Raw genomic sequence first — 18310 nt, 5'->3', positions numbered from 1 at the left:
ATATCTCTCTATTTTCCAAATCCATATTCTATTTGTCGATCACAGCAGCTGAGAAACGACTGAAAATTGCTGCATGCAGCAAAATAAGAGATAAGATCTCACTTAGAGTTGATCGGAAGGTAAACATTTCTGTGCTACGGAATTTTGCTAGAGCTTGTCTCGTTACTCTATGTATCTGCATTTTATCTTTGTATTGGAAAATATTAGTTGAAGTAAATTTCTCAGTCGGAGCAAAAATCTGGGTTTGGGCGGACGTGCTATCGGCGCAATCTAAATTGGAGTGGAGTCAAGTCGAAATTGGGTTGAAATTGCAGTTCCATCCCAATTAGATAAACTCCAATAAACGTAAGAGGAAATTTATATGTCAAGTTGTCGCAAAGCTCCAACTACAGTTTCTGTTGCATTTACTTCATTGTGAATGCAAAGTGTTGGCATAGATATGAATACTGCAAGCTAAATGAACATTGTGGATGGAGGAACCACGAAGAAACGGAAGAAAAACATGGCTTGTTCTATATCCATTCTTACTATATAGCTTCTTAACAGTTTGTATAAAATGAAACAATCTTCATGACTATCAATTATAAACAAAGGGAATAGGGAGTACATACGCAATTTCTGTATATAGTAAACTACTCGTTCTAAATGTGTTTGTTTTCCCAACATATTTAAAATTGACCTAAAGAAGACCACAGCCACAAACTCGTCGTCGTGTTTTAACAGAAAGTTTGTCAGATCTTCTGAAACACGCTTTAGCTTTTAACCAGTGATCTCAGAAATAGAGAAAAATATCGTCAGCTCTCCCATTGCTTCTGGTGCAGACTGCTGGGAAATAAAAGAATACCAAATAATAATTCAAGAATTCGGAAAAACAAAAAAAGAAGCAGCACTTGCAGGAAAATGGCGATGGTTTCTAGCTTCTCGACGTCGCGAAAGGTATAATCCTGTTACCTTTCGACTCTGGTATTCAGTAGTTATCGTGGATTTTTCTTAAGTAATAACTTTTAGCACATGATACGCAGATGCCGCAAGTTTTCTGCAGAAAAAAGGAGAAAGACAGAGGGGGTCAAAGCAATTATCCTTATAAAGTGATTGAAATCACTCCTCCGCCCAAGAATCTCGGAATTCGCTGCTTTCCATCTGTAAGCTTACTGAATATGTTTACGTGGTTTTGGTTTCATTGAATTGAAGAATTGGAACAGAATGTTAAATTGATTAATATTTCCATTTTGATTTGATGGGCTTCCAGGGGTTTCAATTGTTAAGATGAAATGCAAATGCATTTGCTTTGTCTTGTGTGTTATATTCATTACTTATCTGTTGCCCTCTGGCTATAGTCCGACTCTAAACTTAGTTTGTAGTCTGCATATCCGTTTGTTGGAGCTGCATCGTTTTGAAGTTTGTGCATTAAGGAAATTCAATGTGGGGAAATACAGATGTCGGATACTTGACTGAATGCTTCTAGGCGGAGCCTGCTAGTGCTTCTCCTTCCCTTTATTGAAAGTCTGCTTTTCATTTTTGTCTTTTGTGCATGGACATCAACTATATGGTCTGTATTGTAGTAGTGCTCAACATCTGGCTAAACAGATGCTTGACTTTGTGGGGAAGATAAGAGGACTGTTTACTGGTCTTGCTAAGGGTTTTTTAGTTTTGATTTCTGCAATGCAATTCAGAATATAGCAGAATAATTTGGAGAACGGAAGTCTTGCAGAGTTCTATATATTTGGACTATAACTGTTCAAGGAGAAAGTTGGCTGTCCTTGTTAGCGAGTATTCAGTTTTGCAATTGATGAGAATTCATGTTTAATTGCATATCATTTCTGCCTTAACAGAAGAGAAGAAGCCTGCAATAAAAGACCTTTCATTTTTGTAAATTCGGTGCTAGGAATTAAATAAGAAGCCAGTTTACTTATCAAATTGAGCTGATTTTAGTCCCCTGTAATTTGTGAATCAATCATGGGTCATTTGCAATTATGCAGTGCAAATAGCATTTGATAACATCTATCTAACTACTCATTTCTAATGGCAGAACCTGCAATGTGGTGAGAGTGTGATGATAGAAGGCCAAACTTATACTATTTCAGCTGTAACTCATCGTTATCAGCTCAGGAAAGGAAAATATGAGCCTAGTGAGAAAAGGCTTGATGTATTGTCGACAGGAAGGTATATATTAAACTTGTATTTAGAAAGTTTGCTGGAACAATCTTGATTTTGACCTTCATTTGAGATGGTTATGTACATGGAGGAAGACTGTGAATTCTTATTTAATATCGATGAGTTGCTCTGTTATCAGTTGCAGTTGTATGTAAATTATTTGTCAATCTGCCACAAGTTAATTTTCAGTGCATCACCCTTCCACTGCTTTTGAAAGTCAGCACCTTGTTAGGTTCACCTTTCAGACCACCTCTAGGATTTTAATTGCCAGCACTCTGTTCTGTTGGTATCAGTTGTCAGCAGTTAAACTTAAGCCAGTCTAAATGCATCAATTCAGAATCATTAGTCAAAATACCTGTTTTCCGAGGCTCTAGGAGATACCATCTGTGTTCTCGGTTTCTCAGCTTACAAAACGAACCATCTACAGGGTGAACTCACGAAGTACCATTGTTTATAAATAGTCGATGAACCCTGTGCCGCATTTGTTGTGTTATCATCTGACTGAATTAGACTGCTCCGCCACCATCCAAGAAAATAAAGAATAGAAAAGATAATGATGAAGGAATAAATAAATCAAAGCATTCCTCTACTTGTAGTTTTCACTTTTTTGGCCTTTTTTTTATCTTGCGGTTTGGGCTACTGAATTAGTGCTCCCAATTGTTGATTCCTTTCCCACATAGCTCATGGTCTGATATTGCGGGTCTAAATTATTGGCTACTCTGATCATGTGATGTGCTGGTAATGAGCTCAATAATGAGATCTTGAATACTAAAAGTCTTGCCTTTTGTTTTTCTATTTTAGATTTTTTAATATGCTAGATGGTAGATTTCATATAACATCTGCTAGTTTGGAAGCATCTCCACCATTCATTAAGTGAGAGTTACAGTGTTACTCCATCTGAAGCAGCAACAAATTCCAGAACCCACCAAGTAAATGATGAAGAGGGGTTAACAGCCCCTCCAAGAAGACTTGTGAAATCATGCATGGGGGGTTAAAATGAGAGAGATTTAAAGTTCATTATGACATTTAAAGCAAGATAAGAATGATATCAAGATGCACTCTGCATATGATTATTCTTAAACATGTTACATTGATTGGTGACATTAGTGGCCCCCTACTCAACTAAACTGTCTCCCCATTCCTCTACATGCAGATTTATTTCTCTATTACCACATACCAATCTCCTCTGTCCATTTCTTACTTTTGCTGGAATCCCTACTCTGATAGACGTGTCATTTGGGAACATGAAATTAAGAAAAAATGGTCAATGATGAAGTAGAGAGAAAACATAGGTCATGCCTGAAATTTAAGTTGTTCTTATTGTGTCTGTACATGAATTCATGTCCTCTCTCTCTCTCTCTCCCACTTGCTTCATTGCTGGTGTATTAACACCATTTCTCTTGCACCGTAAGAAGGGAAATCACATTTTTTTATCCCATATGGCACGATTCTTTTCAATTCAATTTCATATTACGGTTTCTCATATTGTATTTTATAAATTGAAAAATTTCTCAATTTTAATTTTTACATGCATTTTCCGTCCAATAAGTAACAGAGGAGTTAGCAGTCTCACGTGCATTTGCACACATTTTTCATTAATTATTAAACAAAAATGTACTTGAAAACTAAAATTGATTGGGCAAGAAATGCGAATTACTCGTGGTAAGTTTATCCAAGTATGAGGATAAAATTTTTGTTGTCTCAAACAAATACGGATTATTTTCGCCAATTTGGTCACAATATTAAGAATGTATTACATATTCTAATGTGAGTAAAAATACTATATAAATACAATTTTAATAATAAAATGACTATGTTTTAAATTCTTCATTGATGTTTAATCAAGAAGATAAGCTAGACTTTGCGTAGTTGGAGCATTGACCTATACATTAGTTAATTAATCATAATAGCTTAATTTAACAGGACCCATTTATTTTGTTCTTTATTTAATCACTTATTTTATGAGATGAGACGCACATAATTCAAAATTACAAGGGCTTAGGAATTAGGGTGTGTAATGTATTTTGAACTGTAACAATTTATTTATTTATAGTAATAATGGGACGGACGATTGGCAGCGGTCCACATGCGACGCTCCTCATTCACGTGCATGCATGTGACTCCTCTTTATTTTCGCTATTCATTCATAAATATATGTGCATTCACTTAATCCCTTGTCATTACTCATTATCATACCTCTTTTCTATTTTCTATCATAAATTACTAATATCAGTATGAGTAATATTTAATTGTAACTTATTTTCTTTTTCCCTTTCCCAGTTCCTTTGGGTTATTATGAACTAATCCATCACAAATCTCCATAATTCAAGACGTTATAAAATTATCTGTATCATAATTCTTTAATTATGTATGTAAATATATTAATTACTTACTGATTATTATTTTCCTTATAAACACAAAAATCGAATGTAATATAATTGTTTTTTGGTCGAATGAGAGTAAAAAGGGATTGATTATACATATTTTTAACGATATTTGGCTGAAATGATAAGGTCGAAGTCTAAAATTTCATATATTGAAATTCGAATCCCATCGAAAATATTGATTTGATATTTTTTATATTAGATCTTTTTTTAGTATATATATTAAATGATATAATAAAGTTTTATATTGTTTAAAAGTTTTCAATTGAGAAGAATTATTTGTGACTTGGGTTTTCGATAATCGTAATTTTATTGATAAATTACTGCCAAAGATTAAAAGAAAAAGAAAGAAAGTAATTTGCGGCAGTGTTAAGGGAAATATGCATGGGAATTCTGGGACGGCCCACTTTGAGGGTTGTCCCGTTTCGGAGTGTTTGATAACGAGAGATACAAAAAAAATATAATAATATTTGAAAATGATAATAAATGTCTTTCACGAGTTATAGAGTATGATCCTAACTTCCCATCACTATTTCTCCCCATTATTGCTTGGTTTTTTTTTTTTTTTTACTATATATCACCAAATATTTGTATCCAAAGTCAAATAATAATTTCTCTCCTATCATTATCTTTTATTTTATTTTTTGGGGTTGTCTATAATAATAATTGCCATTGCATTGAGAAAAGACTACGAGACATATTATCAATTTAATGTAATAAAAAAGGAAAAACAAGAGAGAGAGAGAGAGAGAGAGAGAGAGAGAATCTCTAGTGTGTTGCACTATGGTTTCAAGTATTAGTATTTCTTTAAGGAAAAAGAAGATCAACTCCATGGTGTTGGTGTCTATACAGATTTACAGTTGAGGAAGAGAGAGAGAAAGAGAGAGTGTGTGTGTGTGTGTGCGCGAGCGCATTTACTCCCTTCATGAAAAACAAGAAGTGCATACTGTATTTTGTACTACACACAGACAACGAGAAAAAAAAGAGAGCGTTACAAGAACAAGAAATGGTGGAGATTTAACGGCGAGAGGTTCTTGACAGAGTAAAGGCGGCCTTCAATTTCATTTCATACAAGCAAATATACAAGAAACCTCCACTCCCTTGTTGCCTTTTCTGCTTCTCCTTTTCCTTTTTTCTTACTTTTATAGTTTTGCTTGTGAACTTAGTTTCAGTTTCCGGGCTACTTTCTTTATTTTCTCTTGTTCTTTTCTCCTTACCATTTTGACTCCTTAAACGACAGAGAAAAGAAAATCTTCACTGGCTTTATCATTATTACTATTATCTTGTGACTCAGTCTTTTTCCTTTTCTTCTTTTTCTTGGTTTGATTTGCTGTGGTTTATCTATCAAAATCTGTTTCTTGTTTTGATCGGATCTGAAAAGGACTTGCACAACAATGTCGGAAAAACAGTAAAGCTGTTATCCAATACAAAGTTCATTTACTTTTTGTCATAGTTTATGCCAAAGCGTACGTTATTTATCAAGGGTGATGAAAGATTGTTCAGCCATTTGAATTCTCTGATAAGGTAAATCAAGAATCGCTCCATGTTCTTTTTACTGTTTTCTTTGTGTGGGATTTGCTTTTTCTTTAGTTGGTGTTAGTTTATTTGGTAATGCTGGTGTAGAAAAAGAATCTTGAATGTAATGGGACACAAGAATTGAATCACTTTATGATCAAGAAGAGCTTTATCTTTGTCTGGGGAATTCTTGGGGTTCTTTTACTTTTCTTGGTTAATGGGGTAGATGTGTTTGAAGAGACACTGGTTTTTCTGGGCATTACTGGTTTTGGCATTCTCTTGTGTTTCAGGAAAAAAGAATTGACAGAAGAAAGATTTCTTATGGATTCATGTATACTTAAATTAGGTCTATGTTCTCTTTTTCTCTATAATGTACAAGAGTTGCTTTCAGTGTAGGAGAGCTGTTGGTGGTCCCATTCAGCCTCCTTGGACAAATGGCTCCATGAATTCAGTCACCTAATATGCTCTACCGAAATATTTGATTCTTGAATCAAATTTTTCCTGAGAAACAACCATTTCATTACTGCTTGAACTTGATGTAGTCTAATTCTGTTCCACTTGGTGGTGATATGTTGCAGTGATTATGCCAGCTGTCACAATAGAATCACTCGTTGAGGGAATTGGTTCCTTACAGATGAGTTCCAATTCGGTTGTTAATGTAGAACATAATTCTTCTTTTGCACCCAGCAAAAGTCGTCCTCCCCACCCTCCATCTATACAACAAAATAGATATGAAGGGAGCTCATCTGGATCTCACGCACTTCCCAAGGATCATGTTATGAAGACTACCTATTCTCCGTCTGGATCCATGGACGTTTCGAAACTCACCTACAAAACTGCCCATCCCATTATGCAAAAAGATGGAGATAACAGCATACTCAAAGAAGAAAAAGAGCAACTTTTTAGCAGTGGTGATGGAGATGGCAAAATGGAGGACGAAAATACTCACAAGCTATCTATGAAATCCGATAGCAGTGATAATATCCAGCAACCAGTTGATGATGCCAAGACTTGCAATTCCAATGGCATTGTGGAATCAGCAAATTTTGCTACATTGCCAGCTAAAGGAGCTCTTGACCAGTTGCATCTTCAGTTACAATCTAAATCAGGAATGAGCTACTGTCCAAGCCCTCAAGGCAGTTTTTACTCTGCCGCACAGTACACTGAAGCTAAACAGAGCTTCACGAATACTGAAGTGAGCGAATGTGCTAGCAGTGTGGGGAAATCTGGTGAAAGTGGGGAAGTTAGCAACTCATGTGACTTTATTGAGAGTAGGAAAACTAGTATTTATAGAGGCAGCACTGGCAGCGATGTTAGCGATGAGAGCAGCTCTAGTAGTTTTAGCAGTGCTCTGTACAAACCACACAAATCAAATGATGTAAGATGGGAAGCAATTCAAGCCGTCCGGTCTCGAAACAATGGGGCACTGGAGTTGAAAAATTTCAGGATTTTCAAGAGATTGGGATGTGGGGACATAGGGAGTGTTCATCTGGCAGAGCTGATAGGCACAAGAACTTATTTTGCCATGAAAGTGATGGATAAAGAAGCTCTAGCGAGTAGGAAAAAGATTCTGAGAGCTCAGACTGAGAGAGAGATTCTACAATCTCTGGATCATCCCTTTCTTCCTACCTTGTATACTCACTTTGAGACGGAAAAATTGTCTTTCCTGGTGATGGAGTTTTGCCCTGGGGGAGATTTGCATGCGCTTCGGCAGAAACAACCTGGGAAGTTTTTCCCAGAGCATGCTGCCAGGTAATATTTGACGAAATACTGGAGTTGTCTGATACTTTTTGTGAATAAACCTTCAGGAGTGACTCTGTACTTTCATTTTTTCATATATCATCCCAGATTCATCATAATAAGTACCACTTTTGAAATAGGTGAACATCAAGAAACATATACATCTGTACTGAGGTTAATTTGATTGCCTAAGGAGCCTTAATATATGGGATAAAATGGCTATAGAACTGTCAGTTTATAATTTTCAATGGTAGGCTAAACTCCAACATGATTTTGGAACTTCTCCTCTGTGGATATGCCAGTGCTAAATTTATTGACTTGTGGTTTTTTTCTTTAATTTCTATATCATTTTTTTCTTTAACTACCCCAGCCCAATCATCTTTTTTGCAGGATGTTTCAATTAATAATATCTGTTCATTTATTTAAATCAAGTGAAGGCAAGTTTAAAGCATACATTATCTTATTCCAATATTTCAGGTTTTACTTGGCTGAAGTTCTTCTTGCTTTAGAATACTTGCACATGCTTGGAATCATATACAGAGATCTCAAACCAGAAAATGTTCTGGTGAGGGAAGATGGACATATAATGCTCTCCGATTTTGACCTCTCCTTGAGGTGTGCTGTGAGCCCAACCTTAGTCAAGTCCTCGAATCCCAACTCGGAATCCAAGAGCTCAGGATACTGCGTTCAACCTGCTTGCATGGAACCGTCGTGCGTCGTCCAGCCTGCTTGTATCCAACCCACATGCTTTGGCCCACGGTTTCTGGGCAAGTCCAAGAAAGAAAAGAAGTCCAAGCCAAAGACAGAAATACACAATCAGATCACCCCTCTTCCAGAACTGATAGCTGAGCCCACAAATGCTCGATCCATGTCTTTTGTTGGCACACATGAATATCTAGCACCGGAAATTATCAAAGGCGAAGGCCATGGCAGCGCAGTGGATTGGTGGACGTTCGGGATTTTTCTATACGAGCTCTTGTTTGGTAGGACACCATTTAAGGGAGCTGGGAATCGGGCTACTTTATTTAATGTTGTCGGGCAACCACTAAGGTTCCCAGAATCACCATCAGTTAGCTTTGCTGCACGGGATTTAATCAGAGGGTTGCTGGTGAAAGAGCCACAACATCGTCTTGCTTACAGGCGTGGAGCGACTGAAATCAAGCAGCATCCATTTTTCCAGAGCGTGAACTGGGCTCTGATACGTTGTGCCAGCCCTCCGGATGTACCGCCACCGTTCAAAATGCACGATGCAGGACCACCTGCACCAGCAGCAGCAGCAGCAGGAAAGGTGCAAGGTGTTGATGTTAAGCCTTCGGGTAATTACTATGAGATCGATTTCTTCTAGTTGATCTTTTTGTATTCGTTGAGATGGTTTCCATCCACTTGATTGAATTTTATTTCTAGGATTCTTGCTTTATTGGAAGGAATACAAATTTCTCAACGTTCCATTAACTGAACAAGTTTGCTGCGGTTCATTATTAATTTGGCTGAACTCCTCATTCCCTTAAATTGAGCACTTCCAACTTAAGCATGCATAGTTGAATAAAAAAGATCAAACATTGTTATATTCTGGACCAGGAATTTCAGAGCATCACAATCTGAGGGACCCTTATGACTAATCTTACCAAACGTGGGTCTTAACTTGACTTAGAAGCCGGGTTTGGTAAAATGAGACTTGAAGCCTAAGTTCTTGTACAATATGTGGTAATTGATTGCTACTGAGAAACATCCTTTCTACTTCTTGTATACCAAGGGAGGAAAAATACTATGTTGTCTGGTTCTTGATAATGAGTAAGCGAAAACTAGCTATGAAATGATATAATATTGAGGTGTTACTATAGGAACTAAAATTTTAGTAACACCAAGAAAATTTTCCTTTAACTATATTCCTGTACAGACCGAAGACCAAAACCTATATATCATAGTTTAAGGCAAATATAAACCATGATGTAGAACTAAAATAAAAGAAAATCATGTCCTAAGTTTGGCAATCATCTCCTCTACCAGCTGAATAGAAGTTCCAGCTCTCCCACCTCCATCAATCTGTCTCATAACCTCTTCAAACAAAACTCTCTTGGACTGCTTAACCCTCGACGATCCACCGCGAGAGCAATCTCTAAGCAGTAAAAGCAAATCTTTTGCCTTCTCTCTAGCCTGACGTGATCCATCAACGCTAAGCTGGAGGAGCCCTGGCATTGCCCCTTCTCTCAGAATCATCCCTCTGTATCTCTCTCCGCAGCTTCTGCATATCTGCTCAAGAATTCCCACCGCGTGCTCTTTGCACTGCCCAGTCCCGTCCTCTACGGCCTCCACCAGCACCCTGGTCGCCCCGCCCATTTCAGAAACCTGAACATATTAAATATTAATTAATTCTCCTCTCATAATTTCAAAATTCTCACTGAATGGGATTAGGACGTGAACAAGCAAAGTTAACAAAACTTTTTTGTTTAGTACCTGATTTAAGGCAATGTCTGAGGAAGAAATGATTGATTGTAGCAACGCCATCGCCTTCTCTGCTATGTCGGATGATTTATCGGACTCGTGAATAAGTTGTATTAGAGAGATTAAGCCACCGGAAAGAACGATTGAGGGGATGATCTGGGGGGAACTTGAGAGATTGTGTAGCGTGGATATGATATCAAGCTTGGCCTGATGGCTGATGCTTTGGCCAATGGGAAACTCCGAGGCCAAAAGGTGGATAAGAAGTTGAACAGCACCGGAAGATGCGATTTCAGGCTTATTTCCAGAGCAAGAAGAGAGGACCAAGAGGGCGGCGAGTGCGAGTTGGAGCAACGACTCGTTCCGGCATTGGAGGATCTTTAATATTGGTGGTATAGCCCCAGATTTTACTATGCGAAGTTTGTTCCTGCAGATTAACAGGCCGCAGATGACAGAATCAGTAGGGTGAATATTGTGTTAATGATATTTAGAGGAGGGATTGTTGGTAGCAACCTTTCACTGCCAAAGGCAAGATTGAGGAGAGCAAAGAGAGCAGCTTCAACAGATTGATAATCCTGGGTATGAAGCATGAAAACCAATTGAGAAATGAGTCCCTTTTCAGCTAATATTTGCTTCTGCTTGCTGCTGAGTTTGCCCACATCTCTGGCAGCCGAAATCTGAGCTTCTCTTTCACCAAACTCAAGGGCTGCTTCTTCTGCCATTGCTCTGCTTCTTGTTGTGTATGAAAAGAGTGAAGTGGAATTATAATGGGGAGTGGCTTGTAGAGGATGCAATTGCAAGGGGGTTGTTGCTTTTTGGGTTGTTTGAGTAAGAAGCAATGCGCTCTAATTCCTCACTCTCTTTTTCAGTTAAAACTGGAAATAGGAAATATGAATCTCAGAGTTTCCATATATAGAAGAAATCGGCGTCAGCCTTTAAAGTTGTTCCCCGGGAACGACTCTAATATTATTATTTTAATAAACCCACTCCTACCTTCCTACACACTATTCATCATCTTCAAAATCACTCATTCTTCTTTTTTCAAGAACATCATATCTATTTAATTGTTGAATGTGTTTTATTTAAATACAGGACTACCATTTCTCAAGTTTGGATAACATATAAAACTAAAACTGAAAATGCATATAAGACTAAACTTGATGACTATATAATTACAAGATTAAAGCGAATTTAAAATTTTTACTATATTTATTTATTGAAATGTATCAACCTTAATTAAACAAACATGCATGAAAATAAAAAAGTTGTTGATTAGAAAACTAATTTTTTAAAAAAAAAGATATTTAAAAGTATTTTAGTCTATACACATATTAGCCACCAATGATGATCATTAAATATGCCCCCAGTTAATATACAATATAGATTGATAATCATAACAATATTCATTGAATGTAAGAAAAAGTAGAAAACTGGTGACAACATATTTCTTGCCTGCAACAATATATGTTTAAGAGATGTCATATTTTATAATACATGAATCTCGGAATTGAACGCTACAAAGTTTGTCAGAAATGGATAAAATAGTGCGTGAAGCAGAGTGGGTGATGTGGTTGCTTGCTTCGAAAATTGTAACTGCAGCAGCAAAGAATAGATATAAATAAAAAATAAAAAAAAAAAGAGGGAGAGGGAGAGAGCAATGAGAATGAGCATATATGGGTTGGGTTCCGAAATCGAGGAATATCTTACTCTCAGCTTGTTAATAAATAGGGTATTGTCGTATTTATATTCAGAAAATAATCTTCATATTCATACCTTATATAATGTGTAAGAGATTCTATTCTATCCTAAATTCATAAAATTAAATGAGTAGATATGGATAGGGTCTAATATCCTAAAGATCCATGGGTATGGATGATCGCCTAATACCCTAAAATATACATGAATATTGATATAGATTAATGTCCAAAGATGTTCATTTCATTAATCCAACTCAAAACCCAGTTTTTGGGTAGGATCAAATCCAAACTCAGTTTTTTTACTCTGCAAATTATACTAATTTAAATAAAATCTTAGCCTACCCATTATCAGTATATGGCATTCGGGAAGTCATGTGGTGTCTGCCCTTCCCTATTGCTTTGACTGCTCACTTATGTTCACATACCTAAATAGATGCATGCACCCCTCAAAACTGTGGGCAGCCCACAACACAACCCCTTATTCTATCACCAATTTATTGCAGTATGATCAACCCTTATTCTTTATAAATCCTTACTCACTATTGGATGCCTAGAAAATTATTAGTCTCAACTATAACGCACCTCATTTATGTGCTAACAATTTATTTGTACTCTAAATTGATCTTTTGGTGTCATCTCATCTCATGCTCAACATAACTACTTTTCTTTTTTTTTTTATGTCAATTATGCTTCTTTTGCAAATCAAATTATTAATAGTAAATAGTTAGTTGATTATTATTTAAAAAAAGAAAAGATATGAGGTGGAAATGGTATAAATTGTGAGGCTGAGGCATAGGCCCAACTCCAAGTGTTAAGATGTGGGGCAGAGGCCCAAATTTGAAGTAAGATTGTGGGCCCATTCATTCATTCATTATTATTCAAACAATTTCTTTTTTCCCTCTTACTTTCAACAACTTGGAATAAGGAAATTTCCAAATAAAAAATAAGATTTGATGTATGTATGATAATGGCTATATCCATCCCATCCATCCATCCATCCTATGTGATTCGATTATTGCATGATTGTTATTATTATTGTGCGACTTCCGTATACAAAATGGACTCAAAAGTTGGTGGACAGTTCTTCAAACTCGAAGCCGATTTCTGATTAATTTATTCGTCTATTCAAATTCCTTTAACGCCAAATGTGTGATTCACTTTCATCTCCATCATTTTTTTATTTCTTTTTTCCATTAATCATTCAGATATCATATATATATTTCTTTTTTTTTTTTTTAATTCTTTCGTTTCCGATTATATAAATTAATATATAATGATAATTAATTTAGGTGTTTGAGGCGTGAAATCCATGATTTTCATTTTTTTTCCTGTCCGCATCTGCGCGAGTTTGATCCGTGGTTTTTTCTCATTTCTGTTTCGGTTTTGATTTCGCGGTATCTTTTTGTTTAGTGCGTAGCTGGGGTGGAGGAAGGAAAAGGTACAGCCTAATTCTGTGCGATTCCGGCGAAATAAGTACGATGGCTAATGTAATTCAGGACGGTGATGGATCCCCTCGGATTATATTGTCGGAGCCCATTGGCTCTACGGTTGAGGTTCGTATATTTTGGTGGCCATGTAGTATGTATTATTTTTTGTGTGAAAATCATTATTATGCTAATGAATAGGTTGATGAAATTGTTGCATCATGGCGTTGAAAATTCATCGTTTCTCCTTCCTGCTTTGCAGTTAGGGATTCTGAGATGCAATTCTGAGTTGAAACCTTGGAAAAGTAATTTTTATTAATGTTCTGATGATTACCAATAAGTTTGTGCATGCTCTGTATTAACAATCGGCTCGTCCTTGTTCGCATATGCAAAAACGACAAACTTGCTTTCTGTTTACGCGTGGAAACAAATTTAGCCATGATGAATTAGTCTTCGTATCCTGGATGAGGATCGGAAACAAATCTAATCCTACTCCTTTTTTGTTGTTCCAGGTCCTTTTGTATGGTGCGCAGGTGGTCTCTTGGAAGAATGAAAAAAGAGAAGAGATGCTCTTCACGACCAATAAGGTGAACTTTTGTAATCATTTAGCATCTAATTATCATAAAAAGACGTGAGTAAGTTGTCAGGGAGAAGGCATTGAAGATCTGTAATAGCTGTTGGGTGGATAATTTTGTTTTGGTGTATCTTTCTTTCTGTGTATAACTGCAGTTGGAAATGCTGACAGTGGTTGTTTAATCGTGGAGCAGCGCGTTCAGATTTATGCATCCATGTTATGACATTCAATAATATAATATACTTTTACTTATGGTAAATGTGCATTTCATGTTGTTCATCAGGCTTTATGGAAGCCAGGTAAGCCTGTCAGGGGTGGAATATCCATTTGCTTCCCACAGGTGAAACACTAACTTAACAAGCCAAACATTTACATCTTCTGTCTTGCCAGTTGAATTCTCATCTGTTATATGTACATTTTAGTTCTCAAATCTTGGTTCAATGGAGCAACCTGGATTCGTAAGGAATAGAATGTGGTCATTGGACAGTTCTCCTTCACCTCTGCCCCCAGCCAACAACCAGTCAACCGTGGATCTGATGCTAAAATCCACAGAAGAGGATCTAAAGTCCTGGCCACATAGGTGAGGAGAACATGAGATGTCTGCATTAGCTATGGTAATTTGTGTATTCTTGTCCAGTTTTCACATTGGTTCTGGTGGTGATCGCAGATTTGAGTTACGTATGCGAATTTCTCTGAGTGCTGGCAAGCTTACCGTGATCCCTCGTGTGCGGAACACTGATAGCAAGGCATTCTCATTCACATTTGCTTTGTGCAATTATCTATCTGTATCTGATATCAGGTTTTTTCTCATCTCTTACTAGATATTCTTCTTGCTGGCATGGTTGATATGTTATTACCACATGCTTTATTGTGTTTAAATTCAACCCTATTTGGTACGAAGTGCATTCACGCATCAGCTTGTTTTGCGTTGATGAGGAACTCTCTTTATTTTCCTAGTTAAATCTAAATCTGTTAGATACTTTGTTATCCTTTTCAGATAGGTTGCATGATGCTGTTTAATTTGCAGTGAAGTGCGTGTTGAGGGCTTGGAGACACTTGACTACTTTGATAATTTGTTACAAAGAGAAAGGTACACAGAGCAGGCAGATGCAATTACTTTTGATGGGGAGGTAACCTGTTTCACTTTCTTTCTCTTTTTGGTTTGTGTTTTTACACTTGCATATCTATTGGGCTGTGATTTCACACTTGCATATCTATTGGGGCTGTGATTTCACACTTGCAATTACTTTAGATGTAGTTCGTTCTGTTAGAGCTCAAAACTTTTGTATCTGCAAAGATTCTTCTGAATTTCAAACTTTTCAGTGCACTTTTTAGCATGTTCTCTATCTCTTAATAGATTGACCGAGTGTATTTATACACTCCAACAAAGATAGCCGTAATAGACCATGAGAAGAAGAGAACCTTTGTACTTCGCAAAGAAGGCATGCCTGATGCAGGTTTTATTCTCAACTGCCCTCTAATGTTGTTATTCGAAGCTTCACAACCGTTCCTGGAAACTGTTTTAATAGTTGTGACTATGGTGCGCAGCTGTATGGAACCCTTGGGACAAGAAAGCAAAGGCTATTCCAGATTTCGGCGATGAGGATTACAAAACAATGTTATGCGTTGATTCTGCTTCTCTTGAAACGCCTATAGCCTTGAAACCCTGTGAAGAGTGGAAGGGCCGTCAAGAGCTGACAGCTGTCTCCTCAAGTTACTGCAGTGGACAATTAGATCCTCGGAAAGTTCTTGGGTTCAAGTGATTGAATTTGGTGCACTTGAGGTTCTATTATCACTCATCTTTTGCATTATGTATAGTATGAGTTTGTTTTTTTCTTCCTTTCTTCTTTTCCTTTTTCTATTTGTTTCTTTTTTTGGGGTCTCTGTATGCAGACAACCATTTCTGGCGTAACATCTTTTGGTGATTTAAGTAGTAGTATATATATATGGGTATATGAGCTGCTTGTTATGTCTGTGGCCATCCTAATCCATTTGCATGTTGTTCGATGAGCTTCCTCATCTTTTCTTTAATTATGTGTGGATTGTTTGGTACTGTATCTAACGAAGGGAAGTGTGCTCATCCTGTCATTGCACTTCTTTATTTCATAACAAGGATATGGTACCTAACAACCTTAGAAATGTAATACATGCATTTACATCCACTAAGTTTTTTGTTCTTCTAATTAGTTGCAGAAATAAGTAGGATCTTACATATTCAAATGCCAATATGGAAAGTATTGAAACTTTGACACATGGGATGTTCATGAACTTCCTTCTTCTCACTACTTGCTTATTTGAGAAATTATTAGGTGCTACATAGTGGACTTCAAGTTTTATTCCTCAGCAGAGCAGACCTAGTCATTTTTCCTTAGAAAAGCGAAAGCAGGGATGTCCCAAATTTCTCCTTTGCTTCCTTGTCAAAAGGATCTTCTCCCAGATACATGTACATGAATGCCCTGCAAAGCAGTTCGTTTTCGACTGTGCTTACGACCTCATCCTTAACTGCGTTACAGGAAAAAGATCAAATGAGTTTACTTGTACTGGTACTTTTCCAATAAATGTCGGATGATAAGTTCACCACTTGTTTTACCTTTTGTTTGGAGTGTATATCCTGGAAGCCTGGATATCTCAATCACAGACCCTGGTGTCAGTTTTATGTCATCTGATGCTTCTCCCATAATCCTGGGATTGATAGATAAAAATGGTCAGCCTTTCGGGTTATGATTTTTTATTTTAATTTTCTTTCCTGCCAGTCAAAAACAATTTCATCAAAAGGCAATTATACCTTTTTGTGAGCTCTTCATTCTTCCCTCCTGTAAGCTTCTTGATGGATGCTCCCAGGCCTTCATCGAAGCTTTTCCTTACCATACTCATAGTTAGGCCAGAGAAAACAATAACTAATCGTACCAACATTTCCACATTGCTGTCGATCACCATTTGGTACATTTCCTTCGTTGGTTTAGGTGGTGCTTTCCCAGTTTTTGTCTTCAGGAGATCTTTGAGTTTCTCATTGTCTGCATATATCCCTGCAATTGGACATGTATAAGTCGATTTTTGCTGCTTTTTCTGTTTCTTTGCTGCTTAAACTTCATGGTATACGTGTGAATGAATGTCCATTTGGCATGAAAATGCATGATATATATGATCAAATAAAACAAAGGAGTTTTGTGATGGGTAAGTACCAAAGGCATATATCTTGATGCCAACGCCAATCATGCTCTTCTTTCTCAGACCAACGGCATTCAGCCGCTTTCCGTCAGCCAGCATAACTGGGAAAGATACTCCAGTTTTGGCTTCAACCTCAACTGGCACGTTCTCCTTCATTGCCTCCTTGGTTGGTTCTTCTTGCTCTTTCTTCTCTTCTTTTCCCACAGATTTGTTTTCATTCTCTCCTTCCAGCTTCTCCGTCTCCTGCTTGTTGCCCATATCTTTTGTTGTCGACTTCAAAGCCACACTGCTGTTGGGATCAATCTCCAACATTTCAGTTTTCTCCGCAACATCATTCACAGTGGTCGTCGGCATCTTCCGAGTAAAATGTGTTTTTATGCAGAGAATGTGAAATGTTTTCTGATTGTTGTGTGGATGGTTAGGAAAAGAAGCTGCACCCTACTTATATAGGGAAAAATGGGCAACATGTGCTGTGGCTCATTTAATTTTCAGGAAGAGATAGTCCCTGTTGAGCTGCCTCGGTTTGAGCATTATTGCGATGAGGGAAATCGCTAATTGAAAATTCCTATGTTCTATACAATTTACGCAAAAAAAAAATGTTTCAAACCAAAAGTATAGAGTTCTGATCAAGATTGGGGTGGAGATTACATCTATATTAAAACGAGATAATTATATTTACACCAGTTGATTTATTAGTTTGTTTATACAAATTATTTTTACCTTGTTTATAATTACCTATATCATTTTTTTTAGAAAATTATATATATACTTCGAAAAATCAACATCATTATATAAACTATTTATGTTTTTATTTGTCAGGGATCACTTCTGTAATTATACAAAATATATAAATAATTTATGCAAAGATACTGATTGTTTTCATGTAATTATCCATATTAAGATCACAGTTTGCAATGCATCCCGGAAACAAATGATGGCTATATCATCTTTTTCACCTATATGCATTTAGGGTTTTATAAATAAATGTTTTTGGATAAGACTTGTGGAGAGTGTAGTTATTGATCTTCCATGAATGCATGAAGAAGATGTGGGATAAGTTTTGTTGATAAGGTGTGGAAATCGAGTCGTGTCTTCTCGGAGGAATTAATTACCGTTGCTCTGTATATGTAATGCATAAAACACAGATGACAACACGATTGTCTTTAAAAACCTTGAAACACGACTTAAAGATTTCTATGTACTCAGGAATTACTA

The 18310-nt window shown here is 36.8% G+C and overlaps 5 protein-coding genes across 5 annotated transcripts; 3 read left to right on the top strand and 2 right to left on the bottom strand.

The window, feature by feature from the left end:
* LOC105177091 lies at positions 90-2292 on the top strand. The gene is made up of 3 exons (XM_011100114.2): positions 90-936; positions 1023-1142; positions 2030-2292. Exons 1-3 carry the CDS (start codon positions 901-903, stop codon positions 2207-2209), a joined length of 336 nt encoding a protein of 111 aa, XP_011098416.1. The 5' UTR covers positions 90-900; the 3' UTR covers positions 2210-2292.
* On the top strand, positions 5254-9293 carry LOC105177089 (protein kinase PVPK-1). Its single transcript, XM_011100113.2, has 3 exons — positions 5254-6062; positions 6632-7805; positions 8271-9293. The coding sequence occupies exons 2-3, from the start codon at positions 6637-6639 to the stop codon at positions 9136-9138; spliced, it is 2037 nt and encodes a 678-aa protein (XP_011098415.1). The 5' UTR covers positions 5254-6062; positions 6632-6636; the 3' UTR covers positions 9139-9293.
* LOC105177333 (U-box domain-containing protein 4) lies at positions 9691-11177 on the bottom strand. The gene is made up of 3 exons (XM_011100455.2): positions 10746-11177; positions 10248-10659; positions 9691-10139 (listed from the first exon to the last, which is right to left on the bottom strand). The coding sequence occupies exons 1-3, from the start codon at positions 10952-10954 to the stop codon at positions 9765-9767; spliced, it is 996 nt and encodes a 331-aa protein (XP_011098757.1). The 5' UTR covers positions 10955-11177; the 3' UTR covers positions 9691-9764.
* On the top strand, positions 13161-15895 carry LOC105177088 (putative glucose-6-phosphate 1-epimerase). The gene is made up of 8 exons (XM_020699289.1): positions 13161-13482; positions 13866-13940; positions 14211-14267; positions 14350-14507; positions 14595-14726; positions 14955-15057; positions 15285-15384; positions 15476-15895. The coding sequence occupies exons 1-8, from the start codon at positions 13408-13410 to the stop codon at positions 15688-15690; spliced, it is 915 nt and encodes a 304-aa protein (XP_020554948.1). The 5' UTR covers positions 13161-13407; the 3' UTR covers positions 15691-15895.
* Positions 16045-17527, bottom strand: LOC105177087 (fatty-acid-binding protein 1-like). Its single transcript, XM_011100111.2, has 4 exons — positions 17110-17527; positions 16713-16953; positions 16518-16609; positions 16045-16429 (listed from the first exon to the last, which is right to left on the bottom strand). The coding sequence occupies exons 1-4, from the start codon at positions 17447-17449 to the stop codon at positions 16296-16298; spliced, it is 807 nt and encodes a 268-aa protein (XP_011098413.1). The 5' UTR covers positions 17450-17527; the 3' UTR covers positions 16045-16295.

Source organism: Sesamum indicum, linkage group LG15, assembly GCF_000512975.1.
Source record: "Sesamum indicum cultivar Zhongzhi No. 13 linkage group LG15, S_indicum_v1.0, whole genome shotgun sequence".
In the NCBI taxonomy this organism is placed as follows: Eukaryota; Viridiplantae; Streptophyta; class Magnoliopsida; order Lamiales; family Pedaliaceae; genus Sesamum; species Sesamum indicum.
This window is presented reverse-complemented; position numbering and strand designations above follow the sequence as displayed.

Bases quoted from the DNA above. Each gene is read 5' to 3' on its own strand.
- LOC105177089 (XM_011100113.2), top strand. From the start codon at position 6,637: ATGCCAGCTGTCACAATAGAATCACTCGTTGAGGGAATTGGTTCCTTA. The intron at 7,806-8,270 runs GTAATATTTGAC...CCAATATTTCAG, and splicing joins TTCCCAGAGCATGCTGCCAG to GTTTTACTTGGCTGAAGTTC.
- LOC105177088 (XM_020699289.1), top strand. From the start codon at position 13,408: ATGGCTAATGTAATTCAGGACGGTGATGGATCCCCTCGGATTATATTG. The intron at 14,268-14,349 runs GTGAAACACTAA...TGTACATTTTAG, and splicing joins TATCCATTTGCTTCCCACAG to TTCTCAAATCTTGGTTCAAT. The intron at 14,727-14,954 runs GTTTTTTCTCAT...TTTAATTTGCAG, and splicing joins CTATCTGTATCTGATATCAG to TGAAGTGCGTGTTGAGGGCT.
- LOC105177333 (XM_011100455.2), bottom strand. From the start codon at position 10,954: ATGGCAGAAGAAGCAGCCCTTGAGTTTGGTGAAAGAGAAGCTCAGATT. The intron at 10,660-10,745 runs GTTGCTACCAAC...GTTAATCTGCAG, and splicing joins CTTGCCTTTGGCAGTGAAAG to GAACAAACTTCGCATAGTAA. The intron at 10,140-10,247 runs GTACTAAACAAA...TAATATGTTCAG, and splicing joins CAGACATTGCCTTAAATCAG to GTTTCTGAAATGGGCGGGGC.
- LOC105177087 (XM_011100111.2), bottom strand. From the start codon at position 17,449: ATGCCGACGACCACTGTGAATGATGTTGCGGAGAAAACTGAAATGTTG. The intron at 16,954-17,109 runs GTACTTACCCAT...GTCCAATTGCAG, and splicing joins CATCAAGATATATGCCTTTG to GGATATATGCAGACAATGAG. The intron at 16,430-16,517 runs GTAAAACAAGTG...CCTGTAACGCAG, and splicing joins ATATACACTCCAAACAAAAG to TTAAGGATGAGGTCGTAAGC.
- LOC105177091 (XM_011100114.2), top strand. From the start codon at position 901: ATGGCGATGGTTTCTAGCTTCTCGACGTCGCGAAAG. The intron at 937-1,022 runs GTATAATCCTGT...CATGATACGCAG, and splicing joins GCTTCTCGACGTCGCGAAAG to ATGCCGCAAGTTTTCTGCAG. The intron at 1,143-2,029 runs GTAAGCTTACTG...TTCTAATGGCAG, and splicing joins GAATTCGCTGCTTTCCATCT to AACCTGCAATGTGGTGAGAG.